This window comes from Euleptes europaea, chromosome 5, assembly GCF_029931775.1.
Source record: "Euleptes europaea isolate rEulEur1 chromosome 5, rEulEur1.hap1, whole genome shotgun sequence".
In the NCBI taxonomy this organism is placed as follows: domain Eukaryota; kingdom Metazoa; phylum Chordata; class Lepidosauria; order Squamata; family Sphaerodactylidae; genus Euleptes; species Euleptes europaea.
The window spans coordinates 84,142,336-84,166,932 of record NC_079316.1 but is presented as its reverse complement, the minus strand read 5'-3'; the positions used below and the strand labels follow the sequence as shown (position 1 = coordinate 84,166,932).

General features: G+C 41.4%; 1 protein-coding gene across 1 annotated transcript in view; it reads left to right on the top strand.

Moving 5' to 3' along the window:
• The first annotated feature begins 1,188 nt into the window (after positions 1 to 1,188).
• PTEN (phosphatase and tensin homolog) overlaps positions 1,189 to 24,597 on the top strand; it is a 66,846-nt gene continuing 43,437 nt past the window's right edge. Inside the window, exons 1-2 of the mRNA XM_056849680.1 lie at positions 1,189 to 1,314; positions 19,501 to 19,585. Of these exons, the coding sequence (XP_056705658.1) occupies positions 1,236 to 1,314; positions 19,501 to 19,585 (164 nt within the window). The 5' untranslated portion in view covers positions 1,189 to 1,235. The remainder of the gene's footprint in view (positions 1,315 to 19,500; positions 19,586 to 24,597) is intronic.

Genomic DNA, 24,597 nt, shown 5'->3' with positions numbered 1-24,597 from the left:
TCTCTCTCTCTCCTTCCTCCTCCTCGGTGCCGTTCCCTCTTCTCCCTCCCCCTCCCTCTCTCGGAAGCTGCAGCCATGATGGCAGTTTGAGGCTCGGGCGCTGGGTGCCCTGCCGGGGGGGGGGGAGAGAGAGACCGCGACTCGGAGCCACAGCCCAGCGGGCAAGGAACGGACGGACGGACTAAGGAACGGACGGAACGCTCGCGGAGAAAGGGAGGGGGGTGGCGTGTTCGGGCGGCGCGAGAGGAGGAGGGGGGGGCGGCGGCGCGCGCGCGTGTGTGTGGCGGAGCGCGCGGGCGCGCCGGATTGAGCCGAACCAACCGTCGAGCGAGCGAGCCGCGGCGATGACACGGCGGGGCGGCCAACGGCCCCGCGCGCCCCTCAGGACCTGAGGCCGGCGGCTTCCCGGCTCCCTCCTTGGGGGGGGGGAATCCCCCCACAGCGCGGCGGCGGCGGTTTCCTTCCCCCCCCTTCCGCTTCAGGCCTAACCGCCCCCCCTGCGAGGGAGGGTGCGGGGGGGGGAGCCAGTCGCCGAGTCCAACTTCGGAGGGCGGCAGGTCTTCTTCGCCGAGTCTTTCAAAGCCTTCGTGAGGAGAGCGGAGCTCGGCCGGGGGGGGGGCAGGGAGAGAGAAAACAGAAACCCCCCCTCCCGCCTCACCCCGCTGTCACCGTTCCTGCTGGGGCGCCGCCGCCGGAGAGGGGAGAGGGAGAGCGCCTCCAAGGCGGCGGCGGCGGTTCCTCTTTCTCCTCGCCCGGCAGCAGCAGCAGCAGAGCCGCCGCCGCCACAGAGACTCGGCCCCGGTCGCTGCCCGCCCGCCGCCGCCGCCGCCGCGCTCCAGGCATCGCCAGCAGGAAGGGCCGAGAGGAGCCGCGCCACTATCGGGAGCTGCTGCAGCAAGTGGACCTTCCTTCCCCCGCCGGCGCTCTCGGGCCAGGCCCCTTCTGCCTCGGCGGGGCCTTCGCCGCCGCAGCAGCCGGCCGTGGCGGAGGCGGCGGGAGGAGCGGCGGGACCAGGCCCCGTCGGCGGCGCCGGCCTCGCGGCGCCCGGGGAAGGGGCCGCCGCCGCCGCCGCCGCGCTGCTTTCCCGCCGCCGCCTGGCCGCCCGGCCCCAGCCTCGGCGGGGAGAGGAGGCGGCCTCCTCCGCCAAGAGCCGAGCCGTCTGCGCCTTGCAGCCGCCGGCGGCGCCGCCGCCGTGCCTGTCCTCGCTGTTCCTGAGCGGGTCCCGGCTGCCAGACATGACCGCCATCATCAAAGAGATGGTCAGCAGGAACAAAAGGCGGTACCAGGAGGATGGCTTCGATTTGGACCTGACCTGTATCCTACATCTTGTGCCGGCCTGATCTTTTGCAGGGGAGGGGGGCGCGCGCGACGGTTTCCTTTTCTCCCCTCCCCCCCTCTTCCTAGGGAAGGAGGGTTACTCCTCTAGTAGCTTACCCCCGGCTCCACATATTTCCCGTCCTGGGAGACTTCTTGTCGGTTTCCTTTTATTCTTTCCCTTCTCCCTCCCCAACATTGGGTCCTGTAGAAAAGCCGCTGCGCTTTTTGGCCCTCAGTTTTCCAGGTTTGCAGCAGCTAGAATCTGGAGGCTCAGGCCTAGGCCTGGCACTAAAAGGTAGAGATGGAATTGAAGTGGAAATCACTAGCGCATGTTCAGCTGTTGCATCAGAATCCTGCAACTATTGTCTTGTGTGTTTCAGTGTCTGCTGTATAGTGTGATTTGGTGTGGCTGTATTTTGTGGTGGGGTGTACCTGAAGGCTTTATCAGCTCTACCTCCAAAGAGCCGGGCACTCTCCATAGGCCTAATGCTTTTGTCTTCTGGAAAATGCTGCTTGTGGTATAGAAAACGCACATTGTAGATCAATTACGTAGTGTTACCAGCTACAGATGGAGGGATTGGCCACAGGTTTCTATTTTATGCCATCTAGTAAAAATAGAGGCTCAGGTTTCCTTGTTCCTAAATGACAATAATGTAGTTTGATGTGAGTCTAATGTGCATCAAATGGTGATAGTTGAAAAGACTTACATTAGTCCTCATTTGAAATTTAACTATTGTGTGATGTATCTTACATGTAACTTACATGAGGTGATATTTTACTGAAACTACTAACTAAACCTTCAGATAAATATTTTTTTAAGCCTTTGCTTAAGCTCAATAACTTTTTGATATTAAATGAGCCATCTGACCTGAACATTATGTTTGTGAAGTTTAAAATATCTGGTGTGTAGTTGTCAAACTCAAGCACTAGAACTTACAACAATATATTTCAACGAGTAAAGAAATCATTTTATTTCTCTGTTTGATTAGCTCCATTGTGGGGTGTGTGGCCAACGTACACATGAACATACCTTAGGTTCTTTGTGTCAGCTGATGGTAGCATCATCTTAGCTATCCAGAGCATAGGCAAAGACAATATATTAATACATTATTTGGGTCAGCATAGCCTAGCAGTTCCTTCACATTTGTATCAGTTGTTCTGAACAACAATACAGTATTCAGTTAAGACTATGACACAAGCCAAAGTAAAGAGAACTGAAGATGGATCTTAACTTGTGATAAAGCAGTTGAGCTGCTGCAAATGTTCATAAGGATTAGCTAAGTTAAGGCATAGGTGGTTCTGTGGCACTTCAAGCTGTATAACAAAGTGATGCTTTCTTTAAAATCTAGAAATTTAAAATCTAGAAATTTAAGAACAATTAAATGAAGTGAGAGTGCTTTTTCAGTTAACTTGTTGGTGGCTTCCCTCCATTTTGGAGCATAAGATTCTGTTATTGGAAAAAATACTAGCGGTAATTTTTTTATATGGGAGTATCCAGATCTTTTTTTGAAAAAATACTAATCAGACAGGTGTGATGAATTTATGACATGAACTATAATAGAATTCAGAGAATATTATTTGACATGTTGGTCATATAAAAATAGTAATACCGTTGTCCTTACCTATATAGTTTCATTTCAGTTGTATATGCAGGTGAGCTGTTGTCATCATTTAAATAAATATGTGTTGGAGCAGTGAAGCCTAAACCACTGTATTAAAGAATCTTCATAATAGAGGGAATCTTTTTGCATTTCAGATGTTTAATTCTGTTTGGCTGTTTTACCCTGGCAAAAGTAATCCAAATAATTTAAGTAATAGTCCAACGGACATTTTGAATTAAACTGCATGCAGGTGTTACTTATTAAATGAGGAAGCAGAAGTATTGTACAAGAAATTAAGACCAGTTTGTAACCTGATTGTAGGTGCCTTTTGATGTACTTTGGTGTGCTTTTTTTACTTCCTACGAAATAAGCCTGCAAATGCATTACCTTTTCAATTCGAAGAAGGTTGTGCTTCCTACTGAACTTCCTGCAGCAATGCAATGAATACAGTCTGTGTCACGTGGCTTTAGAAAGGTGTTAATGCATGAATGTGCTTACTGTCCCTCAGGCAAAAGATAGTCGGGCAGCCCTTTCCTAAAGAGGGGGCCAAAGCCACATAGGAACCAGTGTGACCCCTACGCTGATGTCCATGCCACTTGCACCGTGCAAGCTGGCATAGATACTGGCATAGGGTGACTTATGCTGGCCCCGGGGCGTCGCCCAGCAGTGCGAGCCTCCTGTCTCGGGGGAGCGTATGTCCCAGGGGAGAAGCTGTCTTTAGGCAGCTTCCTAAGCCCTTTCAGCACCAAAAAGCGCCATTTTGCAGGCAGCGAGGCACACTTGCAAAATTGTGGTGCAGCCCTGGGGAGTTCCACAGGGTTTTTGAAATAAAATCTTTTTCTATTTATTTTTTGGCTTGTTGTGCTGGCAGCAAGCCACTCTGGAAGTTGCACGACTGAGTCTCCTCCAGCCTCCAAGGGAACCCCCCTCCACACACACACTTAGGAGTGAGCTCAAAACTGTTGTGTTCAGTGGGACTTGCTTTTAAATACACATTCTTGTAACTGCACTGGAAGCTTCATTGCTGTCAATGAAATTAAGTTGTGACGAATTCTTTGACATTACTGTTTTACAGAAGCTTATGCCATAATATATCCATTAGTCTTTAAGGTTTCCCAACACTCTTTCTTTTGGACATTATGTAGTTCCCTTTGTTTCCAGTTAACCAACTGATAGGAAGTTTCAAGTCTATAGCAAGTTTTCTTTTGTTATTGTGGGGTGTTTCTTTGAAGGGAGGTATTAACTATTGAAATAATATTTGTTTAGCTACTTGAGGAGCCCCGTGGCGCAGAGTGTTAAGCTGCAGTACTGCAGTCAAAAGCTCTGCTCACGACCTGAGTTCGATCCCGACAGAAGTCAGTTTCAGGTAGCCGGCTCAAGGTTGACTCAACCTTCCATCCTTCCAAGGTCGGTGAAATGAGTACCCAGCTTGCTGGGGGTAAAGGGAAGATGACTGGGGAAGGCACTGGCAAACCACCCCGCAAACAAAGTCTGCCTAGGAATCGTCGGGATGTGACGTCACCCCATGGGTCAGGAATGACCCGGTGCTTGCACAGGGGACCTTTATCTTAGCTACTTGAACTGTGCAGTGTTGCCTTAATTGAGAGAGAATTTTTAATCAGGGTATTCTGCATTTTTTTTAATAATAATTGTTAGCTTGTGTTGGAAAAAGTATGTCGACCATAATGTCAATCAATTAACATTTATTACGATCAAAAGATCAGTCAACATTAGTTTAACAGCACAATCTATATAAAAATATAAAATAAATATACTGAGATTAAGACCATATTATGTGTTAACTGGGGGTGGAAATGTATGTTTGTTCTGCATAAAAATATCAAAAAGGAGTTTTCTTGAGCTCATGTTAAAGGAAATGCATTTTTAAAAGTTGTAATTATGCTGTTTTAATAATTCAAATGAAGTTGAAATGTGTTGTTTTTTTGAGACCCCCCCCCCCCAGCTATTTAATGGTTGGACATATTTGGTACAGCTCAGCTCGTTTAATTTTTGCTTATTCTTCCAAGCACTTTGGAGTAGTATATCCTTTAGAAGAGTTACTTAACTTTGAAACACAGAAGTCATAGTTAGTATGTGCAGATTTGTAAGTTATGCAAACTAAACATAAAGTTAAAAATTAACAAGCATTCCTTGTGTACACAGCTAAATCACTGCTCTTGGTCCTCTAGTGATCAGTAGTAGATGGTGTACAAGCAATAGCCAGATATTCTGTATTTTAGCCAAAAGTAGACTTTTGAAGTAGTGAGTAACGAGAGAAAATCTTAATACAATAATGCACTTGTGAATGAGTAATTCAATACAAAGCTGTCTGAAATCAAGCGAGAGCATTGGTTCACCTAGGGTTGCCTATTCTGATTGATAATGCCTCTCCAAGGCTTTGGGCAGAATTTTCCAAGTTATGCTACCTGAGATCATTTTTAAAGGGAGATGCAAAAGGTTGAAGCTGGACTTCTTCCTAATTGCTTGTAAATGTATCTTCATAAGCTTATTTTTCATTGTATTGCTGTAGTGAGTGTGTCTCATCTCATATGAGGGATGGTTATGGTTAGTATGTACCGTTGTGTAAAAGTAGGCAGGATTAATTGCAGCACTTTAAAGCAACGGTTATATTTTAATTTTTACTAATACATTCAAATTCATTTAAATTTTAAACTTCATTGCTGATGCAGTGTTGTGCACCTAGGACTGGATTCTATTGGAAAGATCTTCATGTGCAAAAGGGGATAATTCTTTCCTCTTACGGAATCCCTTCACCTTCCCACTTACATTATTCCTGGCAATCCCTGTCCCCTAGCGGGTCAGGAGGAATTCAGGCTTTTTTTTGGGTGGGGGGGGGGAGTTGCGCTTCCATGCACAGAACTTACATAGAATAAAAATAGCAGTATGCTTAATGCCCATAAATACCAACAATTTTCATATTGGTAGCCGATGGCCTTTTAGATTGTGATTTTTACATATTGCCCAATTACTAAGAGTTACCCATAAAAAAAGATTAGTTTCCGGTCATCCAATATTATACACAGAAAGTGCATGTGCTCATGCTAGTGCTAGCACCTGCCTATTAAATTTGTTTCAAAGACTTAATTTGGGCTATCTTGAAAGAAGTCCAGGCATATTGACCGCAAACCTTTGTTTGCTACCATGGATCTCAAATTGCTGCTTATCTGAAGCAAAATGAGCTTCATATTTTTATGGGTTTGTGATAAGCTGTTATCAGGGTTACCATTATCAGCGACATCCTACAAAAGATGAAGAAAAAAGCTTACATAGTAAACTGATTTAACTTTTAATTCATTGAATGTGCTGCAGGCATCCTGAGCTGCTCTGAGGCTGTAATCCGGCTTCTTTGTATTTGTAGTATTGTAGCACTTGAGTTTTTGGAGTTGGAGGTCCCGTTCACTTAGGCAGCCCCTGGCTGATCAGATTTTCCTCTCTTCTCTGATACCCAAGCTCTGCTCCCTTGATCACTGATGTGGCTGTGTGTTCACAGGAGCATCTTTAGCATCTGTCCCTTTCTAGGGTCTCTGAGGCTTTCTGAAAGACTGTCTTCTGTGTTTGGTGGACTGTGTTCCATGTTACAACTTCCTTCGAAAGTTCAGCATGGTACTGAGGTGTTGTAGCATCCTTTGCCCCTTGTGAATCATCTCATCTGTGAGTGATGGGCAAGAAGTCAGCATGCTGCATCATATTGCATGATTGGAATAGCAGCATAGCTGTGCAGTCATGGACTTGATCTCTGGGCTGTATCTGGCCTACATGGTTGTAGGGTTCTGATATAATCTGTAACTTTAGGTAGGTAGGTAGGGCAATATACTCGGCCAAGCTGATGTCCTAAAACTTCACTTTATAGCAGCTAGTCCAGGTGTTTGTCTTCATTGCCTAACTTACACAATATTCTGACACTTATTTCTCATTTTTATTCTGGCCTACCAAGAATTTTTGAATTATGTACAATTTATCATTGTAACAACCTTGTGAAGTAGGTTAGGCTGAACAAAAGATTTGAACAAGCAAACCTAATGATCTTTAATGATTGGTAACTTGAAGCCAGGTCTCTCCTATCTAGGTCAGGCACTGTTACTTACTAGGTGCACTTCAGTAACTCTTGTGTAATGGGGTTATTGTGTCTGCTTCATAAATGGACGGGAGCTAATTTACTGAAGGCTTTTCCACTGCAGGTGCTCACCACACATGTGCGCAGGTTTACACTACAATGACAGACATTGTGTTCGTATATGGCATTTCCTTGGATCTGTAGGCTTCAGTGCCTCATGACCAAGAACTAGAATTAGGAAAGGGGTTTTGCTGTATATAAGGTCTCTGCTTTCTCTTTCATCTCATTTGTAGTGAAGGAGGATTTATTTAGTGGTAATTTTAAAAAAGGGTAGGTTGTAATCACCCTTTCAAAAAGCTGTTCTTATGCCATTTGACTGGGTAAAACTATTGAGACTACATTATGTGATATACTGGCATCTTACATTGTATGATGATGATGTGGAAAAGCTGTTACCCCTTTTTTTGTTCTGCATATAATACTATTAGATCTTTAGAAAATTGTTGATGTTAGTGTCACTCATTGAACAAGTAGCAGGTAATCGCTTTCACCCACCACTGGCATCCTGTGCTTCAAACATAGGAAAACATATTGTTGCTATTCCTTGTGAGGGTTTCTCTTGGGTATGTCAAACTTTTGCATTACATTTTTGATCTATGAACCATTAGAGACTTGCACTTTAAGGTGGGTTGCAAAAATAAAATTACTTTAATATAAAAGTTAATATAAGGAGGAGGGAATGTTGAACAAAAACTCCTTGAAAGCCCCTTATATAACAAAAGCTCTTTATATTGATGTCACCTTGAGTGTATTGTGGGTTTTTTGGTATGAAAAATGTATGCCATTGTACTATCTTTAGCAGGTGTGCTTGAGCAGTACTGTTTTAATGTAGTAAAACATTATTGTGATTGTACATAATTTTAAAGGAAAGTCACAATGACCATGGAAAATGTATGCATAATTTTGAAAATTGTTCTTAGATTTGGCATGAGATGGTTCTTTTTATCTTACAGTTTTTGTCAGTAGTGAATTAATAATGCCCTACAGTGGCTTTGGTAAATGTTCTAGTGGTGCAGTTCAGTTTCTTTAGGAAGATTTAGGGGAAGATACTGATGGGGTATTTTAGGTGCTGGTTTAACGGCTCTTTATATGTTGCCTAGTTTCACAAAAATTGTGGTTTTGATAATACTCTTTTCAAGCAAACTTGAAGTCGTTATATTAAAAAAGTAAACTGGTGATGTGTGCATAACGTTTTGGGGGCGCTAGTGTGTTAAAGATGCCCAATTAAATTGATAGTAGTTTTTAGAGATAAGACTTTGCATGCATGTATGCATTAATGATCTGTCATTTGATGAATAAATTTTCTAACTACAGCTACTGCTATTCGACATCTGCTTATAATTTCCTGTGCCCGTGTTACTCTATTTCTAGTGTATTTTTGAATTTTTCAGTAAGAACTAGTGAAAACTAAATAATTGAACAGCTGATGACACTATTGGGCCACAGGTTCTGGATTTTATTTTGTTTTTGTGCTTGCAAGGAATCTTTGTGGATTGTAGCAAACTATTGAGGAGGTGCCCTGAGGCTTGCTTCATAAAGAGAGCTGTCATGTGTGAAAATAGTCTCCCATTCAGGAGAGAAACTAGTACAGTGTCATGTTAGTTTTTGAGTATTATCCTGCAGCTACATATGTTTAGAAACTGAGGTCCTTACAGGATGATTATCTTGTTTTTTGCATGACAACCTCTTCTTTCAGTGTTCTAAGCTGTCATAGACAAGTGGTGAGTTGCACCTTACCATGTCTTGGCTTGCCTGCATTTCAGTGGTATTTCAAAAAGTATTGTTTGCTTGTGAAGAGTTGAGCTAAAAATGCAAATGGCTTTTCCAGTTGCCCTATGTGTTGAATCTGTTTTATATCTCACTGAATGATGCCCGAAATGTAGGCCTACTTAATTTTCTCCCTCAGAATTTTCTGTGGAGAGAAGGTAGAAGCAGACATCTGGCTTGTACTATTCCTGTTCCTCTCTTCTGCATTCATTACCCACCTGTCCTTAACCAGTGCTCCACCAGGCCAAGGCCAGAGCTGAAGAAGCTCTCACCCTGGCCTGATGGAGCACAGTTGGCAGGGCCTGTAAGATTGAGATGTTCTGCTAGGCCTACGGTTGAGGGCAGCAACTTCCCATTGTAGCAGGCCTCTCTTCCCTCCACCCTTTCTGATTAAATTAAATCTTTTGAATAAATTAGGGGATCTGGCTGCCTTTTCCTCTGGACCAGCTGCTGACCACTGTGCCCATGGATCATTGTCGGATTTTAGGGTTGATTTTAGTATTAGAGATTTTGATGTGTTAAATTGTTTGTCATCTATTTATAATGTATAAAATAATTTTATGATGTAACCCGCTCTGAGCCTGGCTTTGGCCAGTATAGAGCGGAAATAAATAAACAAATAAAGAAAATTACTGTGGCGATAATACACCTCAAAACCAGGAGGACCCAGTGTTCAAAAAACAAATCAAAAACAAACAAAAACAATATTTCCTGATTCTAGGGTCAGGGGGGATTTTACATTCAGATAACTATAGTGTTTCATAGTTTATGAAACTCTCTGGGCACTCTCTGAAGTGAGAAGAATGGGTATTTGCCCAGGAGAGAGTCCAAGTGCCATTTTGTTGTCAGACGTGTGTAGCTTTAGCTGGTATCCATTAGGACTATCCTGTGTTTATTAATTAATTTTTGTGTATTACTTTTATCCTTTTTTGCAATTAATGTTTCCTTTATTTATATACTAGTCGTGGACTGTAATAATAAAGAACTTGAACTTGAGAAGAATGGGTTAGGAGGTATGGTTGGGTGTATTCAAGGCCTGTGTCCCTGGGGAGAATCCCTGATAAATTTAGTTAATCAGAGAAAATTGAGGCATTACTAAAATATTGGCTGTAGATATCTGAAGGTTAATCTTCTAGTTTAACTTTTATTTTGCATCACTGGTGGCAAAATTCAGGTAGACCTTTCAAACCATTAGTGGAATCAGAGCTGAAAAGGAAACTGTAATTTAAATAATCCAAACCGTGTTCTAAAACTCTTAAATCAGGCTTTAAGCAAGACTCTGTAGCAAACCTGGCAAACTCTTGACAATTTTTCCATGAAACCTTGAGGGAAGGAAATTTTTTAGCCTCTATGGGCTAAAATCTTACCATTTGTGTTTTTTTAAAATATTTAATCTGAAGCCATGTACTTGAAACTATTGTTTCTAATTCAGTGTATTTTCACAACTTGCCCCATCAATTCCTCTTCTTCTGAACTCGCTTGTTTCCTGAATATTTTGTTATAGGATATCTTCTAGGTAATTCAAAGGCAAAAGTAAGGAGATTAGGTAGTTCCATGAAAAACAGTCATATCAGCAGCTATTAGACATTATAAACTAATTTTAAGCCTTTTGGTTTTAGAGGTAGTATGCCTCTGAATGGTAATTGCTGGCAAGCTAACACAAGGGAAGGCTATTGCTTTAATTCCATGTGTCAGTAGTTTCTGGAAACATCTAAGTGGCCACAGTTGAAAATGGAGTGGTGGACTAGATGGACTTTTGCAGTGCAGTCCTATGCAGAGTTACTTCAGTAGGCTTAGACTGGAGTAACTCTGTATAGGATTGCACTGTCAGTCTAATTCACCAGGATTCTTACATTCTTATGAATACTTTCCAACGTGTCTTGAATTCTGATGCCCCAGAGCTGAGCATGATGTATTAGATTATTACCAGTACAGAATAGAATGGTAAGATTATACTAAAGGCATGGAGGGAAGTTTTTAATATAGTTTATAGTGGGATAGGTCTTTTTTCCATTATATCATGTTGACTTGTAATCTTTACTCTTTGGAAATATACCTTTGCCTTCTCTCCGCCTCATATCTCAGTGTTGTTTTGCGTGTACAACTTTCATTCTAATAAAGTATATTTCCTCTTTCTTTGTACCTGTCTTTGTTTGCACCTCACTTCCCAGTTGAATAATTTAATATTTTTAGTGAACTCTGTTTTAGATCACTTGCAAATTTGATTAAGGTACTGTCAGCCCATTCAATCCGGATGTTGATAAAGATATTGACCAGCACTGGACCTTTCACTGACCCCTACATTGCCTTGCTGATGTCTTTCAAATTTGATATTGATCTATTTTATTAGTTTTTTTGCGGGAGAGCGGACTGCTTACTCACTTTGCACTAGTTCTTTTCTCAGTTTCTCCGGTTTTCTTGTGAGGGTGTCATGGAGAATTGGGTTAGAAACCTTGGCAAAGCCTAGATTTATCCATGTGTATTTCCTTCTTAATCCAGTTACGTTACTAAAAAACATGAAAGTCTGGATTGGTGCAACTTGTTTATAAAAGCTATTGATTGACTCCCCTGTAGGTATTTTATCCTGTTTTAATCTTCCCAGGTGTACAGAAGCTAACCTACAATAGATCTGCAGTTGCTTACTGTATTCCTTAAAATGTACACTGTTTTGAGACCATGCTGGCTTTACATATTTCCCTCATATGATCACTAGAGGTTCTGACCAGGTAACTCCCACGGGCCCTGTAATTGCACCCTGCTGACTTGAGTACATTTATGCTGTTTAAGATTTGTCTTTCCCTTTGATTATCATGATCTGTGACTTTTTGCACTCATTTTTTTTATCTCTGTTCTAAATGATTTCTTTATGGCTCTTGATGAATTCTTACTGACTTCTTGGTTTGGATTTATATAGCCATTTCTAGAAAATATTGTGTTACTGTTAAGAAATGTACAGTTCTTAGACAGATTCTGTCGTTTTGATTCTTTTGCTTGGATCCAGTGATATATTTCTGCACAAGGAACATGACTTTTTTACCTTGCACTGCAGCACAAAATGTTTCCCCAAAAGTTGCTCCTGGTGGCTAGGGGGATCCCCCAGGAATAGCATGTCTGGGGGCATTTTGGGCTGCAGTGGGAAGGGGGAGGTGAGAAGGTTATGCTCCGAGGGCATAAATCTTTCTATTGGTGGCAATGCTATGTTGGATCCAACAGACTTGTATTTTGGTGACGAAATTGCAGCTCAGAGAAAATTGGAACATTCTGCACTCTTGTGATACTTTGTATGTGTACGTAGAGTGCTACTAGTAGCTAAAACATAGTGCCAAAGTTAGGTGGATTGAGGCTGTTTTGATCAGAGGATAATATACTAAGGTGTTGGATTTTTCAGCTGAATGAATTGGCTTATGAGATACTATTGGGTTTTATAGAAGTTAGGTTCCCTTCAGTTCTGCCTGTCTCCTGACACGGGATGTTTTGAGGGGGGAAAGTTCCCTGTGCTTGCTGCCACCACAGTGCTAAAGTTACTTTTCTGAATCTGATCTAGTGCTTACCTTAGCATGGTGGTTTTCAAACATCAGCAACCCAAGGACCCCAGTGTTGATAACTTCTCATGAATACCTAATCCTATTGATGTCTACTGTGGACAGCAGTTGGAGAAATGCTGCTCTGAAACATTCTCTGGTATCTTCGGTAAGACTGTAGTCCTTCTTTTTGTTAAGAACAATTCTGCTGGATCAGACCCAGGGCTTATTTTCTGGCAAAGTCCAGTGAGATGGTTCAAGGAGGATCTTCCTGCTTTCTCCATGAAAAGTATCCCAAATCTTGTGCTTATTCTTGTGGATTGAAGTTTGACTTAATCTGAGCCAGTGCTCGCCTGGGACTTGTTGTCAATGCTGTGGGCATAATCCAGGAGCAAGTGAAGCATCAAAGAATAGAGTGTTCTGGAATATGTGCAGTGTGGATTAATGATGAGGGAAAGATCCCCCACTCACACACCTGTGTTACCCTTGGGTTTACAGTGGGAGGACAAGATCTGCAATGACCGGCTTGACCTCTCATTTTGAGAACCAAAAAGAGAACTTTTTGCAGGGAAGCTCCTTGTGCAACAGCACAGCCATCTCCTCTCCACACTGCACAGGCTACGCAGCCACTGTACCCTTCTTTGCCTATCACCTTAGCAGCTCAGTCAAGTCAGTGGATGTGTATGTGTAAGGCATGAACTCTGCATACCTAACTAATGCTCTTGTTCTCCCACTGAGCTCAGAGGACATCTTCATCAGCGGGTGTTTTCCTTCCTATCCTCCTCCCTCAGTGTAGAAGGAACCTTCACAGGTAAGCCAAGGTTCCGTTCTGAGATGTTGCATACCTAGCTCCTTGCAGCCTCTGTCTTCATCTCTTTCCTTCACAAGGAATTCTACAGGAGAACCACTATGCGTAATCTGTGTGAGTAAGAGCTATTGCTTCAGTGAGTGAGAAGGGCAGAGGTGCGCAGGCTGTATGTATAGGTGCAGTTACCCGTTGCCTAACATGAATCCCCTGGGAGTACCCTCATGGATCCCAGTTTGAGAAATGCACCAGATGCACATTGATAGCTCAATCCTATGCATATTTGCTCAGTAATAAGTCCTACTGAGTTCAGAGTGACCTCTTCCCAAGTTACGTGATTGGTGTGTGAATATTTGTTCCCGGTAAGGTCTGTACTGTGCTCTGCTTATTATGAAGCTTTAGCATGGGAGTTTCTGCCACCTGCTTAGTATGCCTTCTGTCCGGCCACGGCTAGTTCTTGATGTTTGAGATAGAAAGGTGGGAAAGGGCTTTTTAATTGCTAGGCTTAGTGGCTAATAAAACTGCATGGCTGAAACATGTAGCCAAGGTATCTTTAAAGGGTTTTTTACTTTGCAAAGTTCAGTGCTAGAACCTCTAGGAAAATATGTGTAAGGGTGTGCATCGTGACTTCTTCCTGGAGATTAGTACTTGCAGATGTAAACTGGTCAGTCAGAACTTGCTGTTCTTGAAAAATGAGTTTACATTTTCTGATGTCATGTTCATTGCTGCCCCATACCATCACTTTGTACTTGCTCAATTTCACATCCTTTTAAAATGTTAGCAGAGAGGGATGGAAGTAGGATAGCCAATAACCAATCAGGCATAAAGGAACTGTGACGGGCGAGTTTTCAGTTGCAGCTTGTCTCCACTTTCTAAGATCTCTTTTCACCTCCTTGCATTATAGCTCCCTGCACATAATATGCCTGAAGATATATTGGGATGTACTGGATCCCTTTTGTGAGCCGTGATAATTATCTAATCTTGGTTACTTTTTCCATGTTCTTGATAAACAAATGATGTCTTTAATTTGAGACTTAAATTTGAAGTAGTTTATTGCAGATGGGTTTGCATCTGTATGCCATATGAATAGTATTAGACAATCTGTCAATCGAATTCATTTTAGTATGGGAAAGAAGCTTAGTATAGAAGTTACTACTAAGGAGACAAAGGGGTCTGAAAGATTCTGTTTGTTGAAACACCTTGATTGTATTGTGGAGAAATTGAGGTAATTTTGGGAAACAGACTGCATTGTACTCTTCTTTGACAGATTAGGTGGACAGAGGGTGGACTCTCTAGTATTATACCCTGCTGAAGCCTCTTCCCTCCCCAAGCCCTGACCTCCTCAAATTCCACACCAAAATCTCCAGGAATTTCCTATCCTGGAGCTGACAAACCTAGCCAGGCCTGGCTCCAGTGAGTCCAGTGAGATGGTTTGGAGCAGTGGAGTCTGATGTGGAGAACCGGGTTTGATTCCCCACTCCTCCACATGAGCAGCGGAGGCTAATCTGGTGAACTGGATTTGTTTCCCCACTCCTACACATAAAGCCAGCTGGGTGACCTTGGACAAGTCACATTCTCAGCTCCACCTACCTTACAGGGTGTCTGTTTTGGGGAAGGGAAGGTGATTGTAAGCCAGTTAGTCTCCCTTAAGTGGTAGAGAATGTCAGCATATAAAAACCAACTCTTCTTTTTTTAGGACTTGACAAATTTTCTTTAGCTCTACGAGTCAGCGCCAAAATTTATGAGTGAGCCTTTGGGTTTTTTTTATTTTAATGCCCATATTATCTAACTACTTCTGACATAAAACCTAATCCTAAACTTTCCACTGTTTCTTGTAACTTTCTTAAAACGGTGACAAAACGTTCTGTAGTGCATAAATATGTGGTAAGTCTGATTGTCATCACTACAACTAAAAGCAAACCTCTATCCCAGGGGTCTTTAATGATAGCTACATCTGAGTGAAAATCTTCAACTGCTTCTCCATCCCCTAGGCATGTTACTAAGTTTTATTCTGTCCTGGAAAAAATATGGAGTAGGAAGAGCACCAGAAATAAATCAGGTAATCAGCACAGAGATGTCCCCTATGAAATAGAAACTTTAAAAAATTCCTAGAGTAGGTCTTAGTTTTTTCCTGGGTCTTCTAGGGGATGCATTAGCTACTTTCAGCAGGCTACTTGTAGGAGACCTCTGCTCTAACCCTAACCCAGCTTCTTCCAAATTTATCAGAATGTCATTATTGCTTTAAAAAGTTCCATTTAAGTAAATATTGGAGCCAGTATAGAAAGTACCTGGTTAAGAAATGAATTCATCTATCAGCATTGAACACATACACAAGCAATGACTTTGTGCATATGCGTTTTTATGTTGCACAACAAAACATTTTCTGATGTGAAATGATAATCTGTATTTCTGTTGAGGATCACCAAGAGACACTAAAATAAAAATAGGTTCCACAATTAAATAAATCTGTTGGTGACATGGTGCCTTGGATTTGTTGAATCCTGCTATAAAGTATAATTCTGTCTTTTGATACTCCCATCAGTATTTGCCATTGTCCCCTTCAGTTTAATAGAACTTCATTTTGTGCTTATGAAAGCTGCTTTCTGTATTCCAGTCAGCAGAATGGTTTGCACTTCACGTATCAGTATAGGTATACCGTTGCCGTTACAGTCCTACTGCTCATCAGTTTATTTACGTTTTTTTTAAAAATACATGTTAGCAAAGAGACCTTAATGTGAATGTGAGGCTTCAGTGGTGGATTTTCGTTCTTTTAATTCCAGGATGAAGTTTATGATCCATGGAAAATTATCAGTTTGCTTATTTGATAGGGGTGCAGTCTCTATGTGACTTACGCTATGATCCTATACCTTGTATTTCAGTGAAATAGATGACGTGTTCCTAAAGAGAACCTGAGAAAATGTTAAAGCCAGCAAAAGCAGATGTGTGAACCTGATATCCTTAAGTTGAACTAGTCTTGCAAATCTACAGAAGTTCCTATGTTGGACCAGGATAGATGTGTTTTTAAAAAATGAAGTTAGATTTTTTTTAAAATGTTTGTTATGCTCCTTAAAAATAACTTCAGTAATTGTAATAAACACATTGATTTCTACTTTTGAATATCAACTCATGTTCAGTTCAACAGCAACGTGGGCTGCATGGTCACACATTTTGGATTATGCTCCTATGTAGCAGTTTTATTGAGTTACAAAGTGTTAGTTTACACTGTCCAGGAAATTAATTGATTTAATGCAGTTTTCTAATTCATGAAACTGGTGTTTTCCTTTAGTGCAAGGGTGTCAAACAGACAGCCTGTGGGCTGGATTTGTCCCCGTGAGAGCTCTTATGTGGCCCGCAAGCCAGCCAAGGCAGCCACCCCACCCCGTCTTGATCTGGGCTGACAAACCCAAATGATTTCTGTGTGAATTTTTATCATGTTTTTAACTTATATTCTGATGTACATGTGTTATAGTTTCTTTATAGTTTTTCCTTTTTCACAGGAAGACAACATCTACTTTTTAGATCTTGGTAGAAAAACTGTTAGCTCATGTACAAGCTTAATTTGAAATCAAGTTTGGGGTTCACACTAGCATCTAACTTCAGTAAGTATTTTCACTTAAAGAGAACTGTAGAAAAGAACAGAGATTCTTCCTGAAGAGTAGTTTAGTTTTTATACTACTTTCAAATCCAGAGAAATCCTAGTGACCTGGAGGTAAGGGCTTATAGCTGTTGTGTAGATATGCATTTTTTCATATGTAGCTAATATTCATGATTCAAGGGTACAGCAAATTGCAGAACTTGAATACGTTGCATAAGTCAAAGCAGAGTCACGCCCACCTGTGCTCGAAGGGAGAACCTGTTGGGTATGTGCGTAAAACTGGAATATATTTTCTCTTCATAGCATCAGAAGAAGTGAGCTCTGATTCATGGTAGCTCAATCTAAAATCATTGCTTTTTGTTAGTTCAAGTTTGAAGGCTTCCTCCAATCTAAGGAGCCTTCTTCCCAATTGTGGCTCTTCCATTGGAGAAAGAGTTCCTTAATGGGGAGAGAGGCTGTTTGGAGGATGTTTGGATCCACCCCATTGTATGTGGACCATGCAAAAAAGGCCCCGGTGACAAGAGTGCATATTTTTGGGCCTGTGACCAGCCACTATTGATGCATACATATTAGGCCTCGGGCCATACGACATTGTAGAAAGGCAATAGGAATTGTTCTGTGAGTTCTAATACAGATACTTGATTCCTTGCTTTTGCTTGAACTATGCAGTAGCCTGGTTGAAGCAATATTGTGCCAGCAGAGGTTGTGGAGGAAGATCCGCTACTAGAGAAAGGGTTTGTGCAGCTCTTCCATTCATCTGGGAAACAAGAGGGGATTGGTAAAGACCTTCAGGAGTAAAATTATGAGTCACGAATTCATGGCAGCTGTGATAGTGTTTAGTGCTAATGTGGGTATGAATCTGCTTTATGGCCTCTGTACACAGGGATTAGAGAGAAACTCATAATTGACACTTTGTGCTACAGTGATGATGCTTGATCATGGATTTTATTTCTCTGCATAGAAAAGAAGTCTAATTTTCTCTAGCATGCACAGTAATCTTAAGAATTACTAGAAAGGGAAGGCTAAAATGTTCTATAATATACTGTTGAACATATATGTTAAGGGGGGGGGGAACTGGGGTGATTTCCCCCAAGGACATTTTAATTTTTTGATGGACATTTTTCAGAAAACTGAAAAAAACATTTCCTGTGAAATATTTTCTCTTTTGGTATTAGTGAAAAAAATTACATGTCCAAAAAAAGTAATTATTACATATATTTCAGTGTCCCTAAATTTCTGTGTCTTGTCAAAGGGACAGATGGGCTATTTCTCCTCCTAGCTTCAAGAATTCTAAAAATAGTATATCTCTGGTTGTAAAGGGTTTGCCTGTTCATGTACAAGAGTAAAATAATACCTGCCAAATGTTGCAGAATATGACTGATGAAAAAATAGTGTTTAATGGAAAGCCATATTTATTCATCATTAGATGGTAAATACCCAGATCTCATGGTGGAAGTACCAGTAAGTGATGGGAAAGCTTGCTGTAATGGTAGACTTCATGTTAACTATAGTATTTGCCAAAGTTGATATTTTCACATGGGCAGCAACTTAATTTTCAAGAGAATCACTTGTAGAAAGCATGGTGGTAGTAGTATGAGGTCCTACATACCGGTGAAATTTGTGAGTATGTTATGTTACAGTAGTTACTACTTCTACTGTTTTTGCCCTCTTTTGTGGCTGTTTTGATAGTAGAGGAGAAGGAGAGCAATTCCTCTCTTGGAAGGATGGGTGTGTAGGAAGATACGTTCATGAGTGTATAAGTTTAGTTCTGTATGATCTGTGTTCAGCACAATCCATTGTGCACAATTTGTGCACAAGCTCATAAAATGAATGAAGCAGTAATTTACAATTGTAAGGTTTGACTGATTCTTTATATCATTTTATTTTTTTAAAAAAACACTGTGACATGGTTTTAATTGTAAACTGCCTGGAGCAGGACTCTGAAGAGATGGCATAGATATATCTCAGATCATGGTGTTGGTTAGTGATGTTTCAAGTATTAATGTGGGCTTTAGTAAATATGTGATCTCAGAAATTTTGCAAATAATCGTGGGATGGGTAACAATGAAACTGTCTGATCGAACAAGGTAGACCCAGAAACCTGCTTTTATGAATAGATTCTTTCATTACATCTGGAAATGTACACAGTTTAAATTTGGGTGTACAACCTTCATCTCAGTCCGACTTCACACTACAATGGGGAGATGAGTGTTCGCGTTCTGCTTGCCGTCAGTGTGAACATACACTTTTATCTGCTGTTTGAGGCCATTTTGTACACGTGCACAACGTTTTCTTGATTGGGGCTTCAGTAGAAGTAGATTTCTTACTCTCAGAATGTACTTTCAAAACACATAATTCTTGTCTGCAGCAATGGACTGGGTTGTGGACAGTTCTTTTAATGTACATTTATAGTCTATTCAGATTCTTTTCGGTCTGTTCCGTTTAATTTAGGAATTTTAGGAAATCACAGATTGTTAATGCATTTTGTGAATAATTGTATCTGTTATGTTGGAATCCACCCTGAACCCAGCAGTGCCGGGGAGGGCATGGTATAAATTTATTAAATAAGTAAACAAATAAGGAAGTATTTGTACTTAGTTTACATGGAATGTTATCATTTAAACTTCTATAAAAATGGCAGACTTTCCTTTTAAAAAAATTTAGTCGGTCTGGTTAAGCAGATAAGCATTTACTAACACATTTAACAGTGTATACTGCCTTATAATGTTCTAAGTATTTCCCTTAACTTGAATGTTCAGATATTTACCCAAACATAATTGCAATGGGATTTCCTGCAGAACGGCTTGAAGGAGTATACAGAAACAACATTGATGATGTCGTGAGGTAAGAATTTACATGCACTTCGTGTTGCCCAGTGGCTTAATCTTTTGTGTTGTTTAGTCTACAGTTCAGTAGATCTACATAGTACATAGTATATAAGAGAGAATTGTATTTATTTTTTATTTACCTAATCCATACCCTGCCTTTCTCTCCAGTGGGCCTGAGGTGGCTTACGTTGTTCTCCTCCATTTTATCCTCACAACAACCCTGTGAGATAGGCTAGGCTGAGTGTGAGTGGTCCCAGGTACACACGAACACATTATACTGAATCAGACCCTTGGTCCATCGAAGTCAGTATTGTCTACTCAGACTGGCAGCAGCTCTTTAGAATCTCAGGCTGAGGTCTTTCATATCACCTACTGGCCTGGTCCCTTTAACTGGGGATGCCGGGGATTGAACCTGTGATCTTCTGCACGCTAAGCAGAGGCTCTGCCACTGAGCCACAGCCCCTCCCAAGCAAGCTTTCATGGCATGGTAGAGATTCAAGCCTGGGTCTTCCAAATCCTAGCCTGTCATTCTGACCACTGTACCTTACTGCAACCACACTGGATGAGAACAGTGCTGCCTTTCGTTTTACACAAATAAATGCGAAATGGTAATGGAGTAACCATTACAGTACTATATATTCTTTTCCTCCCTCTCTCAATTTGGTATTGCTTGGGATACAGTATTTTGATGGTGGTTTTTCAGTTTTCATGGTGGTGTTGCTTTTCCATATGGAAATAGATGTAGTGGGATACTAATCTAGCAAGCTGAGGCATTGTATTAACACATATTAAATATGCAGATTATTTTATGGATTGTTTAGGGATAACTACAATTAAAATATTCATACGCATGAGGTACGAGTGTCCCGCTGAGGATTTTCTCAAGTTTACATTTATGTTAGCTATCAAAATATGAAATTACCTTTACAGAGGTCAAGTACTGCAACTGGTACTTCCATGTAGTGTGATGTGTAGTTAACCTGATCTGGAAATGGCTTATTTTAGTGCAGGCAATTAATCCAAAAGACTAGCATATTTATGCAAGCAGTACAAGCTTGTAGTCATTTTAACCCTCCTTATTCATCCTCAACTCTAACCTGGAGAATCCAGATCCTCTCCAGGGATAAGCTATCATTAACTTTGTAAAACTGCCAACAAAGTTGTTAGCTGTAATTTATAAAGTACTATTTTTGCTCTCCAGATCAGCTTTTTAAATGGTCTTCTAAACTTGGCAGCCCCACCCTCCTTTCTTGGATCTCCCTCCCAGCTAATTCAGTACTCCTCTGTAGTGCCACTGTGCAATTGCAACTGTAATGTCTCTCAGGAACTGAGGAGAGCTGTGATCATGCCATGGGGCTACCTTCAACCTATAAAAAGAGTATTACTGCAGTAACTGAAGGAGGAGGTATCCTTGGGGCAGCTGATTTTTGCCTGAGGCAAAAAGACCAATAACTGTACTCAGTTACAGATGAAGTGGTCTCTGAATCTTCCAAACATACATACATGTATGTGAAACAGTGTCTGATAACTAGACTGAAAACATTTGCCTCTGGTTCTAGAAAATTAGTGTGTTCAGGTTAAGTTTAAATATGGCAAATGTTACCATGGCTAATTAGGCATGTAATTGAGATGCATGCATATTGATGTGAAATAAAAACAATATATATTTCATATAGGAAAATGCAAAGTGCTCTAGAATGAGCTGAATTAAGTAGCTGCTGATTGATAAAAGTAATTTAACTCTTAGAGGTTTTTTTGTTCCTTGACTAACATTTGCATAGAAGAACTTTCCATAACACAAAGCTTAAGAGGGTTAAAACAGAAAAAGATGATGATAGCAGAAAGTGTTACTTCAGAGCATGTTTGGATATGAGTATCATATGAGGAAAATGTGTGAATTCTAAAATGAAGCCTCCTATTTTTGTTTCAACTACTTCACTTACAGCACCACTGGTATCAACATGCCAGGACAGTTCAGAACACAAAAGTAGCTTGCCTGATGCCTAGAATGTTTACTGTGTAACACTTTGACAGGATAGGGCTTGATAATGGTAAAAGGATGTGAACGAGAGGCTAATTGGAGAAAAAGGTGAGACTGTGGTCATGGTTTGTGAATAGGTTTGAAGGCATGTGCTTAACAAATAGTTAGAGGTTGTTCAGGCACAAGCAGTCACTTAAGCTGACTTGAATGCATATGGCAGACAATGGAGTGACGATATAAGGAAATAACAGAAATTTATTTATTTATGGAAGATTTGGAGCCAGATATTGAAGACACTGAATATTGTCCCTTAGATCTTAATGCTCATATGATCAATAGATAGGGCTAGAGCATATATTTAAAGAAAAAGTTGATAATGTAGTGTTAGGGAACTGGGAGACAGTTTGACCTGTTACAGTTTTGATAGATTTAAAATGGACTTCGGCTGAAAAGTAATTGATACTCTTCACCTGTGATGATTCTTGCATATTGATGAGAACAATATCAGAATATAAGTAGGAACCCATGAGAAACAGGGATATTCTCCTGCTGATGCCAAGAGAGAAAGAGGTGGGCAGCTTGGGGGGTGGGGGAGAACTGAGTGCTTAGAGTGAAGGTGGGTGCAGTTTCTCTCATAGTCCAAACACTGCTGGTGCTCAACTGCTCTTTCTCTCCCTATATCCTCATCTTTCCCTGCTTCCTTCTGTTACCCACTCACCCATTTACCAACATACCTACCTTTTATCCGTCCCCCAGCTTCAGATACATTTATTATTTCATTGATACACTGCCTTTCTTCACAATGGGGACACTAAGAAGCTTACATCATCTTTTCCCTACGAGGAAAGACTGAGGGAGTTGGGAATGTTTAGTCTGGAGAAGAGGAGGTTGAGGAGAGACATGATTACTCTCTTTAAGTATCTGAAGGGCTTAGAGGAGGGCAGGGAGCTGTTCCTGTTGGCAGCAGAGGATAGGACTTTCAGTAATGGGTTTAAATAATGGAAAGGTACTGGCTGGACATTAGGAAGGTTTTTTTTTTTTTTTACAATAAGAATTATTCGACAGCGGAATCAGCTACCTAGGAGTGTGGTGAGCTCCCCTTCACTGGGCAGTCTTTAAACAGAGTCTGGACAAGCTCTTGTCAGGGATGCTCTAGGCTGATCCTGTATTAAGCAGGGGGTTGTACTAGATGGCTGTATCGCCCCTTCCAACTCTGTGATTCTAACCTCCATTTTATCATCACAACGCTTAGGCTGTGTGTAACTGACCCATGGTCAATCAATGCGTTTCCATGGGAAAGTGGAGGTTTGAGGCTGAGATTCCCAGATCAGTCTGAAACACTAACCACTATGGAACACTGGCTTTTGTTTTTGTGGTATGGCTGCTGTTGAACAGTAGCGAGCAGGCAGGCTTGGGAGAGTCATGCAAGCCAGTTGGTAAGGACAGTAAGTTACATCAGTATGTACAACCACTGATTGGGTGTGTAGTTGTCAATTCAAGTTAAAACGGGATAAAAAAGTTACATTTTTAAACCACAAAATATTATTATTTCAGGAATTGCATTAGCTAAAAAGTCGAGCAATAATTTATTCTCGGTGGCCATTGCTATATAACCACAGTGGTATTGTCAGCCTTCAAGCCTTGGTTTCCATCAGTAAAATGCAAAGGGAGGGGCTATTTCCAGGGCTATTTTAGCCTTTGAGGGAAGACTCATTGGAGCCAGGCCTGGCAGCAACCACTGCCCAAAGTGTCTAACATGATGCCTGTTTGCTGCCTCATTTCATGATCCGTTTCACACTCCTTGGTTATTCCTTTTCAGGTTTATTTCTTTGTCTTCCTTCATCGTGTTCACATTTCCTTCTTTATGCTGTTTCTTATGTAAGCTTTCACAATCCTTCCTTCTCCTTCCTCTTTTTCTCTCTGTCCTTCTCCCCTGTCTCATTCCACATTTCCAGCTATCTTCAAAGTGTATTAAAAGTGGCATTAATGCATATTGTGAGAGGATCCTGAGGTTTTATTGGTGTGGAATTAGTGGAGTGGAGGTGGGAAGAGCCAAGTTTCAGCTGCTTGCCGTGAAACCTGGGGCAGTAGAAGCATTTTGAAGGGTATTGAGTGCCTGAGCTTGCGGCTAGGCTGCAGTTGTCTTCATTTTAGGGTGAAGTGTTTGCTTAAAAACTACTTTGGAACAACAGGAGGAGGATGGGCACAGAGGCAATAGCATTCCATCTGATTGGAGGGAGATGTCCAGTGGGGTGCCACAGGGCTGTATTCTGGGCTTGTTACTTATCAGTATTTTTATAGATCGTCTGGATGAGGGACTGGAGGGACTGCTCATTAAATTTGCAGATGACACCAAATTGGGAAGAGTAGTGAACACACCAGAAGATAAAGATAGAATTCAATGAGATCTGAATGCACTGGAAAAGTGAGCAAATGTTGAATTGCATTTTATTCACAAGGACAAGTGCGGAGTTCTAAATCTGGGTAACAAAAATGAGACGCATGCATACTGGATGGGGGAAATACACTTTTAGGTAACACTCTGTGAACAAGATCTAAGGGTGCAGGTGGTCTGTAAGCTGAATATGAGCATTCAGTGTGATGCAGTGGCAAAAAGGACTAATGCGGACTTGGAGTGTATCAACGGGTGTAACAGCCAAATAACAAGATGTCATAGGCCTGCTGGGCACCACTTTGGTCAGGCTGCACCTGGAGTATTGTGTGCAGTTCTGGATGCCTCACTTCAAAAGGACATGGACAGAATGGAGCAGGTGTAGAGGAGAGTGAAGAGGATGATCAGAGGCCTGGAGACCAAGCCCTTCGAGGAAAGGCTGAGGGACTTGGGAATTTTCAGCCTAGAAAAGAGGAGGTTAAGGAGGAACATGATTTGAGTATTTGAAAGGCTGTTACTTAGAGGAGGGCAGGGAGCTGTTCCTGTTGGCAGCAGAGGATAGGACTTGCAATAACAAGTATAAATTACAGGTGGAAGGGTACCAGCTGGACATTAGGAAAACAATTTTTTTTACAGTGAGAGTAGTACAGCAGTG